At 31.0% G+C, this 12,106-nt stretch overlaps 1 protein-coding gene across 11 annotated transcripts; it reads right to left on the minus strand.

The window, feature by feature from the left end:
* Nucleotides 1–468: 468 nt before the first annotated feature.
* LOC108472874 (BEL1-like homeodomain protein 1) lies at nucleotides 469–9,925 on the minus strand. 11 transcript variants are annotated; one of them, XR_008285812.1, is made up of 8 exons: nucleotides 9,830–9,925; nucleotides 7,753–7,857; nucleotides 6,290–7,354; nucleotides 5,248–5,627; nucleotides 5,088–5,148; nucleotides 4,216–5,008; nucleotides 1,469–1,540; nucleotides 469–635 (listed from the first exon to the last, which is right to left on the minus strand). XR_008285812.1 is itself a non-coding variant. In XM_053030829.1 (6 exons), exons 3-6 carry the CDS (start codon nucleotides 7,181–7,183, stop codon nucleotides 4,262–4,264), a joined length of 2,082 nt encoding a protein of 693 aa, XP_052886789.1. In that variant the 5' UTR covers nucleotides 7,184–7,230; nucleotides 7,316–7,354; nucleotides 8,056–8,165; the 3' UTR covers nucleotides 4,053–4,261. The 11 variants fall into 11 exon arrangements, 3 of the variants coding, with proteins under 3 accessions (XP_052886789.1, XP_052886787.1, XP_052886788.1); XR_008285811.1 differs by lacking the exon at nucleotides 9,830–9,925 and adding an exon at nucleotides 8,056–8,176; XR_008285810.1 differs by lacking the exon at nucleotides 9,830–9,925 and adding an exon at nucleotides 7,946–7,988.
* Nucleotides 9,926–12,106: the final 2,181 nt, after the last annotated feature.

Consider the following 12,106-nt stretch of genomic DNA (forward strand, 5'->3'; position numbering starts at 1 on the left):
TATAAGATAAGATGATATTGAAAGCTATTAGGTCCCATAGAGCAACACCGTGACATCGGTTAATAGGCTCTATGAGATGACATCGTGACGACAGTAAGGTCTTTCTGGGCGACACCTCTAAAAGGTTTAAGGTGTAAGACCATAGCCTGGATATGACAACCAGTATAGTTTGTCAAGACACTAAATATAGGGTTTTCTGTCTGGACAGTAAACACAGGGTAGTCTGTAAGGATAGTAAACATGAGCTAGTCCATAAGGACACTAAACAATTGGTGAAAGGGTATGAGACCATAGCTCGACTGTGGCCACCAACAGGGTCACCATTGAGATACAACAGGAATTGTAAACTCTGAAGGAACAGGAATAGAGAACAAAGGACCGAAGGCTAGTGCATAAACATTATGGGTATACATCTATGGAGAAAGAAGCTTGTAGTAAGGTGAATGGGGTGTAACTAGCATCACTAGATAATTGAAAAGGTAGAACTGCAAAACCCTCAAAATTTTAATCAAATCTATAGAAACAACGTTGTGTAAGGTGACTAACTTTTCTAAAAAGTTGACATTGTGGTCAATTAAAATAATTGAATCTACTACGATGCCTAGTTCTTCCTCCTCAAGCCTGAAAACCATCACCTGTAGATTGAAAATCATCAACAAACTTAGGCTGAAAAGAACGCAACTGAGAATTAGATTCAATTGAATGATCCTATTGAACAAGATTAGCATGCATAGGGGAAAACACAGAGGACTCAATAACAAACTCATTTTGTCAAGACTCACACTCCATCAACATATCAATGATTAAATCTAGTAGTAAAAAATCTCAATTTGAAGATGCCATAGCCAATGCTAACTGAAACTTATATGATAACCTTGCAAGAACAACACAAACATGTTTTCGTTTTGACACTGTACCCTAGATACATTCAGTGTATCACAAAGCAGCTTGATTTTAGCTAGATACTCCTTTACAGCCTGATTCCTTTTTCTTTTGTGAATGAAAAGTATTCCTAAGTGTAGAAATTTTAATGGAAGATTTAACATCATACAACTTAGTGATGACATTCCAAACCTCAAAAGAAGTATTGGTACAAGTGAGATGGGGAAGAACTTCACTACTGAAAATGGACAACAACCATTAAGCTAACAATTTATCTTGTTGTTTATAAAATAAGAAAACAGAATTCTCAACTAACATTCCATCTTTATCAAGTAAAAAGTAAGCAAGTATAGACAAATTTCCTAAAATATATCCATTAATACCATAACCTTCAATGACCAGATTAACTTAATGCTTCCAAAGAATAAAGTTTTGATCTATCGACTTGACTACATCATGTTGAGGGAATTGTTGTATTTTGGGTAGAAAAAAACTCATAGATGCATTTGTGAAAGAAAAGACATTACCATATGTATTCACAGTATTTGAAGTTATTAATAGGAGGCGTGTAAGTAACCATCACTACCTGATCTATTGCAGGACTCATCTTGATGGCTCACCACCGCTGAAACTTCTCTGATTACCTTGAAAACACCAGCTTTGATATCACGATGATAAAGTCAATGAACTACTGATAAGATGTCTTAGAAAGATAACAAAATCAATGAGGAGAACACTCAGAGAAATCAAAATTACATTCTTGAGTTGAACAATCTTCGTACATGAGCATTTATATAGAAGAATACCAACTAACTTATAATTGAATGCTAATAGCCTAACAATCATTAACAAATTAATTGTTCCTAATAGACTTAACCACTACTTAATTAATCTAGCTAACAGTGCATTTACATAGTACTTAACAGTAATGATAAAATTGTACTTTGGCCCTAAAAATGTAAAAAAATTGATTTAATTCTTTAAAAATTATAATGATATAAACTATCAAAATAGTGAAATTATATTTTTACTATAGCAAAAATATATAACTTAATCTCCCTAAAAAAATCTCTAGCTTCGCCTTTGAGGAAAAGACGCACCTAAGCACACTCTAATCATATCCTTTTTGCAGTAACAACAATACAAACTTATGGTGATACTTTTAAGTGAGCTTTTTTTCAACACAATCATTTTAGGTTATATAAGAAATCCAGCTCCTTGGAAAGGTGAGAATGAGGTAAGTAGTTCTGCCCTTACTTTTATCCCATTTTAATAAATTTTCAATTAACATGAAACGAACCCTAGTATAATGGTAAAATACTTCTAGTGAAATAAAATCTTATTTGATATTTAATTTTGAATTTACTTTCTAAACACATCTTACTCCTCTAATTATCAAAGAAATAAAATCTATTAACATTTATCTAAATTAAATGCATTAAAGATTAATCTATTGAAAAATTTCTTGTTCAATCAATATATTCAAAAATTAAATGATTTATCAAATATATGAAAATTTGTCTATAGATTTGTATTTTATTATTACTTGTCTTAATCTTCTATAGCATTGGTAATATATATTGAATAAGTGAGGAATAACAATCGTTGTTTCCAGTTCTCAAATACTATTAATTTGAAAAAAATGTTAATAATATCATGTAAATTCTTATGACAGACTGATATACATTTATCTATTATAAAATTTTTAGATTAAATTGATGTCACAATTTAATTAAGTATCGTTTAGTTTTAAAATAAAAACCTTAAAAATAAGGCTCTTTTGGTTTTAGAAAATAGAGGTTTTACAAAATATGGAAGAAAATTGATACTTATTTTAGAAATAATTTTGAAAAATAAAATATTTGAAAATTAGAAAATAATGAAAACAACTTTTAACTTGTATGCTTTGTAAAGCGAAAAATAATAAAAGCACTTTTAACTTCAAATGAATTGACTTTGATTTAAACTATACTTGATCATTGTCTAGACCGATGCAAAATTGTAAGCCCGGTTTCGGGCCCAACCTAAAAATGAGTTTAAAATTTTGCCTAAGCTTGACCGAGATAAAAATACTAAATCTGAGCCCGACTTGGCCCCCATATTAAATTTTTATATTATTTTATATAAAACTAAATTTAAAAATATAATATACTTAATACACTAAAAACATTAAAATAAATATTTTCCAACAAATTGAAAATAATTAAAAAAACTTTTATACTTAAATAACACAAAGTTGCAACTTAGCAAGTAAATGCTTCTAAAATAATATCAAAATTAATAATAAAATAAGAGTTATACAATATCCAAACAATAACAATAAAATAATAGCAATATAATAGTGAAATGATAACAAAACAATAGTGAAACAACAATAAAACAATAGCGAAATAGTAGCAAAACAACCAATTTGGGCAAGGCCAAAAAATCGTACTTGAGACACGACCTATTTAGAACACGGACATTATTTTTTTGTTCAAGATAATTTTTCGAGTTTTTATTTTTGACTAAACCTTCCTACTTTGCAGGCAAGCCTTTAAGTCTAGACGGATAACCCGACTCATAATCAGATCCAATTCAAACCCATATAACTGCAAAAATATTCTTTTATTTTTCAACAGCATTTTAGATGTTTAATCAGGTACTTTGGCTTGAATCTATATAAATATATATTTTTAATTTTATTTCTCATGTTTCTATTATATTAAAATAACTACCAAACATGTTCTTATATTTTCTTTTTGAAGATAAATATTTATTTGTATTTACTAAATATTTTTAATTTTAAATATAGAAAATAAAAGTTATTTTTGAAAATAAAAAATATTTTTAAAACCGAAATATACCTAATTTTTTTAAAAATATTAATATAATAATTTTATATTAGATCTTTAATTAAATAAATCAATTTAAACTAGAATTTAAAATAAACCACTTTATTAAAAGGAAATTATTTTTTCCTTCTAAAATGTATCATTTATTTATAATCTATACATTAATAAAATACAATTTTTTATTCTACTATCAACTTTAAAAATTACTATTTATCTTTTCCTTTTACTATATTTATTTTTGAAGATATTATACTATATCCTGTACAATCCTTCTAAACCTCTGGCCAGTCTTAAAACTCCAAAATATTTTCCCATCTATTAAAGCCGAGAAAATCGTTTGCTAACCAAACTTGTTCATCAAATATATCCTTTGAATGTCGGGGGAAATATAATATCATTAATGAATGAGAACCCTATTGGGTAATTTCCCAAACTAGTAATCCCAATAACCCCAGTCGTTTAGAAAGGAAATGAAGTAAATATTGTAAAAGTATAATACCCCATGCCATGAGTGCATCAATGTGCAATGTGAAATTGGATTTCAGTCAGGCAACAAAATCTGGCAACAACTGTGCAGCAAACCTTTGCCTGTTTTGCATCTCATGAATGTTGTCAAAGCCGGCGGCGTTTGAATGGGAAGCATGCGGGGTGTTGATCCCAAGTTGAATGTTGTGGTTCGATAGGAAGTTTTGTGGGTTTCCCGATAGAGAGAGATTCTCGCAATGAGGAAGTCCGAGGGTGAGGGAAACACTGTTTCCATGGAATTTTGGTGGCAGTTGCTGTTCTTCATTAAACCTCCCAATCTCTCCCATACTAGAGTAAGCTGTTCCACTCAAGTATGAAAAACTGTGTTTGAGTAGCCTTTCTTCATCGCCGAGCTTGATCATGTTGATGTTGGTTTCCCACGTTTCACCCGGCTTCATCTCCATGGGAGAATTCTGCAACTCATCATTAGCATTCCTTGACTTTTTTGAAGCTCTTTGAGCCAGGCCCACGCCATTGTCAAATTCAGATGATCCGATGAGATTGAAGGATGTTTGCGGCGGCATAAGGGACCCTTCCATGGGAGATGTGGAGATAGTGGAGTTGGAAAATTGATGAGTAGGGGAAGCATTCATCTCTTGCTGCTGGGCATTGGATTTGGAGCTGGTAGACCCTGACTCCTTTTGCTCACTTTTGTTTGTATTTTCTTCACCACCCTTCATTTCATGTTCCTTCATTTCCTCCAAATACATCTCTTCAACCATTGGCTTCCACAGGCGGACTCGAGCATTTATAAACCAGTTTGACACCTGCGAACCAACGTGCCCTATGTCTTTTAATACAAATAAAGAATAAAGATCTTTAAATTAAACAAGTTAGGCTATGTACCTGATTTCTTGTAAGCCCAGTTTGTTTGGCGAGCATGTGTTTGTCTGAATCTTTAGGATAGCTGCACCCAAAGTTAAGGAGTTTCCGATGAGCTCAAAATGAAAAAGAGGTTTTTTTTTTTTTTGGCTAGTTCTCATTATTTAGTTGAAGAAGTGCATACGGATGAAGGAAATGCTCGAAAAGCCAAGCACGTAGAACAGAAACAGCTCGTTCAGGTAATCCTCGCTGGGGTCTCCAAACATTATTATTGTGTTGGATCATTCCCAATTGCTGCAGTGCCCGCTGTTGCCGTAGCTGATAATCAACGTATCGTAGTCTTGAACCCTCCAATTTCACACCTAAACAATCATCTTCTCCTAAAATCTTGCTTGTAGCTTTGATTTGTTCAGATATTGAATCTTTTAGACAACGGAATTGCTTCGAAATCGTCCTCGAAGCAATTCCGGTGTACGATTTTGCTGCACCAAACCCCGCTGCCTTCTCTAGAGATGAAACAACAATTTGCATTTGTTGACGGTATTGCCTGTATCTTCGTTCCACCTTTAAAGTTCATAACCAAAAAAAAAGAAAAAACGAAAAGTAGATCAGTAGAAATAAAATAAATGAAATGAAATAAAGTGAAAGAAATCGTACGAAAGTCGGTCTTAAGTGGAATAGATATTGAAGCAAATGGACCCGATCCACATGAACCTTAGGGTCCTTACCTAGAGCCTCTAGGCCAAGCATTTACTCCTAGTGAAGCAATAGAAACCATCGGATAAAGAGAAAGAGCCGTCGCCACAAATTTTGCTGACAGCTCAACGTTATCGAATGCTTGATCATGACTATGAGGGTCCCAATTTCCCAGAACTAACCTAATTCTATAAAATATAGTTATTATATATCAAACATTATCTTGTCTATTGAATACCAAGCACAGCAAGATTTTTAACTATCAATGGCCTTGGCAGCTATTTAATCTCTGGGTAATAGTATAATACCATACACTAGTAACATTTCCATTATGGGTAGCTTAAAACTGTTCCAGAAATATCTGAAATCTTTCTTTCCCTGCATGAAAGTGTAAGAATAATAGATCTCTATTTTGCGTGGTAAATTATGGTTTCAGTACAAAGAATTGTGGGGAAATATTAATGATGGGGGTCTTTGATGCGTGTTGGCTTCGAAAATACATGATGGGGATTAGAAAAAGATAAGCGAACCTCATCGAGCATGCTGACAAGTTTTGCCTTCTTCATTTGAAGCTCCTGTCTTTGTGCGGTGGTGAGCTCAGGTCCACGTTGAGCCCCATCTTCACCAGCACTTGAACCTACCGGTTCTTTGTCCGCCTTTATCTTCTCCTTGGTCCCCTCAGACACCTCAGGCTTTATCACTTTCCCCACATTAACAACTTCATCGAGAAGCTCTTGTGCTGCTCTCAAGTACTTTGATCCCAAAACCACACTTTGAACGCCTAGAATCCCATTCGAAACAACGGAAGCCGATGACGGTGAATTCCCAGATATCCTCATTTCATCAGCAGCTGCTGGTGACATAGTTGGAACTTGTCCTTGGATATGATCTGCTTCAACGTTACTTGAACTATAAGGAACTTGTTGGGATGATAGACTCAAGGACAAGCCTTGCCTTGGTGAAACCACTACCGGCCGCAACTGCGACGCAACATCATGGGGCCTGGCGGCCGAGTTATCTACCGCAGTCGACACAATCTGAGGATAGGTACTTGCTGATGAAGTCTGATGATCAATAGTTGAACTTGATCCCCATGAGTTATAGTGAACACCGGAGACTATACCATGAAGGGATGATGGACGGTGGGTTTCATTGGAATTGGCCGGTACGATCGAAGCGGTGGGTGTCGGAAGAGGGAGGCCAAGGAGGTGGTGATAGTTAGGTGGTGGCGTGTGGGGAAAGCTTGAAGGGTTTAGCGCGTTGCCGGCGGGGTTCAAGAATAACAGATTAGTGGCAGCAACTGGTTGGTTTGTGTCAGAGTAGGGTATATAGTTGGGGTTCATGAGATAGAGCGTTTGCATCCCATCAGGTGCAGCAACTGAAGCAGCTTGGAATTCTGAGCTCCCATGAGAGTACGTCGCCATATTGATTTGAAAGCCCTAAAAAAAAAAGACGCTGCAGTATACGGGAACTGCAAAATTCTTCTTGTTAAATAAAATCTCCAAAGAACTTGGCGAAGAGAAGACTAAAGCTTGACTTGAAGTCAAGAAACCAACCCATTTTGATGTTCAATTCATGCTTTTTCTTAGCATAACCTGCAAAAGAAAGGGAAACCCACAGCAAAAATTAAAGAGAGAAGCTTAGCAATCCTGATCTGAAACTGTAACTTGGAAATAATTAAAAGAAAGAAAATTGAGTGAATACTTTGGTAGAAGATGACAAAAGAAGAGAGATATAAAATACTGAAGAAAGTTGTTTATGTATAGAAAGAGAAAGATAGGGAAAGATAAGGAAACAATTTTAAGGTATCGGGATAATAGATATGCTCATCAAAAAAAAAAAAAAAAACTTCAACTTCTGAGAAAAATTAGAAAAGAAACCGGGGAACAGGGAAAAGAACCCATCAGATAAAAAGGAAACTAGTACAAAATTTGCAGTCCAATTATGGCAAGAAAACACAAGAGAAGGAGAGGATATGCATCTGACAACTCACACGTTTCTGTCTAAATGTCTGTCATGGAAGAAATCTTTTCAAGCTTTTGGTGGTTTTGATGACCTTGTCAGATTCAGACTCTTCGTTATTTTTCAGCCCTTTTCACTAAATATAACTCAAAGAAAGAGAAAGGTGAGAGATGAGGTTTCAAGATTGCAACTATGAAAGCAAAGAAAAAGAAAAAAAATGATACCCTCTAATATCAAGCTTTTGCTGGTTTCTAAATGGGGTTTTGAGGTTGAACTATTTAAAAGAAAAAAAAATCACTGTTTGATACATTGTTTTTGCTTTTTGTACACTTACTTTTAATCTTATCTCCAATTAGGTGCGAGCAACAAGCTTTGCTAGGAACCAAATGAAAACTATAATCATAATCCAACTCAAAATGTTTCACATCTATATATAATCATTTTATTCATATCACGATAATGAATAAATATGATATCTGGCAAACAGTCTATGCAAATGAAGAGTGTGGTACTTACTGTGTGTGTCTGTGAGGTTATAGGCTCGCAAGATCCTCACAAGTGTCTTTAGAATGCAATGTGATTTTTAGTCTGAGATATTATGGTTGGTAAATCGCAAAGTGTACTTAAAAAGATGTAAGTATTATTCAATATATGCAAGTCAACTAAGTATTCGTTATTAAATCTCAAATTTAAATCTCGGAACCCTTTACCCTTTATTTAAAAATTCCAACACATGCAACTGTATAATATGAGAAAGAAGAAAAAAGATGTTAAAAGAATGGGGCAGCTGAAAAACAAGGAAATATCAATTTCTAGAGAAGGCTTTAATAATAATGACCAACAATAGGAGTAAGAGTTAGAGAAGTGGCTCATCTCTTTGTTGGCTTTTTTAAAGCTTTGTCCAATTATATCTTTGTCTTTCATTTGCCTTTTCTTCTGTCCTTTATAATTTATATTTGTGGTAGCAATGGTATGCAAAGATCTAAAACACACAATTATATTCCAACTTGTGTGAAGTTAAAATCTTTTAACTTTTGATATCAAAATGAAATTTTACTAGTTAACCCTATTTCCAACCCTATTAATTACTCAACAGCATCTCAAAAAAAAAAAAATCATTACATAAAATCAACCTTTATATTTATTGGCAACATTTTGGGTTCAAATTAAATAATGTGAATAAAAACAATGAAAGCTAACTATATATATATATTTATCATGATTGTAAAACCACAATTGAATTGAAAATCATTTGATTCGATGATTTAAATTTTAATAGTATTAACAGTTAGACCTAAATTTTGAAATCGAAAAAGTAGAAGAACTAAATTCCTAAAAATGAAAGTCTAAGTGCTAAATTTCAAAATTATTAAAAGCACATGAACTTTTGACATATTTCAATCTAATTAATTTTAATATTGTAAAACGATTACAGCTAACATAACTTCAACCTCGATCCAATTCATTTTATTTTTTCAACCACAGTAGTGACCTTAAGGCTTCCTTTGGGTCATTGGTAAGATTGACTACAGTGAGGTTAAAAAAAAATGATGGTGATAAGATTAGTTACTATAGCGGTGAGATTAAAATTAGTGGTAAAATATGTGTTTAGATTTCATTACAGTTGTAGCGCTAAGATGATTAGAAAAAGACTATTGAGGACATTAAATTAAATTAAATTGGATAAATAATCATATTCCATACTAAATAATAAATTATATATATTAATTTTTTATTTATGTTAAAATAATAATTTTATTAATAATTAATTACATTTCTATTAATTATATTTGTATTTATTTTATTATTCATATATTTTAATTATGATTAATACATATAATTTATTCATATTTATTAAATTATTATAAAACTCAAAATTTATATATTTTATATAGTTAAAATAGTAATTTATTATATCCTTTGTTTATATATTTATTTTAAAATATTTATATTAAATAATAAAATATAATAAAATAAATTTATATTAATTAATAATTTAACGTACTTTTATAATAATAAATTTATAGTTATTATTTCATATAAAAAATAAAGTTTGATATAATTATCACAAAATAAAAATATACACTACCAATGTGCCAAATACTTACCGTTATTATATAATATATGTGTAGCAGCTGCGAAGAATATAACCGGAGATAACAGGCAAAACAGAAACGAACCAATAAATAGAAAAGAAGCTGATTTTGTGTATTGAACTAGGTCATCAATTACTATGTGCATAAACCCGATTTTATAGGCTAAGCAAAGAACTTAAGTAACTGATTTAACTGCTTAACTACTTTCTCAACAAATTAATTCCTCCAAACTGTTTTGATATTGTTCAATAATGTGCAACTTATAACACCCATATAAGGGATGGTGTTTGTCCAAAACAAGAAAAAGGAATGGTGTGGTAAAAGTGGCTCCCACTGCGGTTGCTCTTTTTTCTTTTTTTACTCTACTTCTTGCTTCGATGCAAAATTTGACTTCCCTTGGAAATCCTTCTACTGACCAAAGGTTATGTTATCCAAACTTCTGAGTCGAATTAAAATGACGATAATTGAGATGCATGTGCTTTGTGAGTTTATCTTTTGCGTTGTGAAAAAAAGAAAAGAAAATGAAAGAATGTGGCATGACTGATGTACGAATGATGACAGCCATTGAAGGGCCACCTTCAATTACCCTAACTACAGCCAAACAAAGTAAAGTCAATGTCTTGACGTAGCTATTATTACATTCATGACTGCATTTTACCAATAATTTTATAATTGGGATAATCTTATATTTGATGCCTTTAATTTTATAAAGTGTCCAATGTGATACATCAGCTACCGATATCTATTTTATTATTTTATTATGGTACTTGTACTTTCATAAAATGTTAATGTATTACATGTATTTTAAAAATATTCAATGTAATACTTGAATTATCAATTATTATGATACTTATACTTTTATAAAAATCTAATATGGTACTTAAACTATTAATGTACATTTTATGATGAAACATATATTGAACATATTATGAAATTATAAATACCATAAGATCAAATATCACATTAAATATTTTTAAAATATAAATACCACGTTAAACATTTCATAAAATTACATCTACAAAATGTGACATTATTCTTTATAGTTCTATTCTTAAACATGTTGTCCTCAATGAAATATGTTATCTCAATACAATGTTACTTTTACCCATGTATACCAATAATTTACAGATAGGGTGTTGAATAAATAAATATTAAGCTGAAGTATGAGTAGGATTCAAATTCCCAGCCATTGATCATATTCTGGAGACCAAAATGACTCGACTTTCAATCAAAATTCATTTATCCGATTTTTATATGCAAATATCAATGCAATTTCAATAGTAAACCGATAAATTAGTCAATACGATTGGACGGGCCTTTTTCCCAGCAGCCAGCAACTGTAACGCCTTTTTCACTAAGAAAAGACTGCTACCAAAAACCAGTAGAAAATGAAAATTTAAGAAAACCTTTAAAACTTTCTTCTTTTTTTTCATTCATCACACTTAGCTCAGCATGTTTGTCATTAAAATTTGGTATAACTTAAAAAAATATTTTAGTAATTTATTTATTTTTTATCTTTCCAATTCTTAAACTTATTTTTTGCCAAATCACTTCAAAATGAATGAAAAATACATATTTGTAAATTTTGTTTAACATTGCATGCATACATGTGAATTGTCATGTGGCATTTAATTAAATCTTTTAAAATTTAAAATTTCAAAAATTATAAAATTATTTTAAAAATTAAAAATTATTAAAATTGTTTAAAAATTATATTTTTAATTTTTAAAAATTAATTAAATCTTGATGTGTCATTTATGTGACAATTCAAGTGTATGCCACATTTGTCGTAAAATGCAAGTTCAATAGTTAAAAGGGGTAAAAAAATTAAATAAATGACTAAAGTAATTTTTTTAATTGGAGGATAAAAAATCATTATACCTTAAAATTTTAAGTTTATCGTGCACTTTCTCCTCCTAACTATATCTATTTTTCTATTTTAATACTTAATCTTTTAATCTTAATTTGATACTTAAATTATACTTTGTTACCTAAATTAACCCAAAGCATTAAAAATATAAAGACGCCATGTTGCTATTTGAACGTATCATAGTAACCTTCTTTTTATTTTTAATATTATGCATATTATATTTACTAAAATAATATAAAATATCATATATATAATAAATAATTCATAAAGTTAAATTTTTTATTTTTAGAAAATCCTGAAATGTATAAATATAAATTTTAAAAGTAAAAAGTATATAAAATTGAAAATTTATAAAAATTAAGAAATATTTAAATTTTAGAAAATTCCAAAAAATTAAATCTTTAAAAATGTTATAAAAT

Source organism: Gossypium arboreum, chromosome 7, assembly GCF_025698485.1.
Source record: "Gossypium arboreum isolate Shixiya-1 chromosome 7, ASM2569848v2, whole genome shotgun sequence".
NCBI classification, from domain to species: Eukaryota; Viridiplantae; Streptophyta; class Magnoliopsida; order Malvales; family Malvaceae; genus Gossypium; species Gossypium arboreum.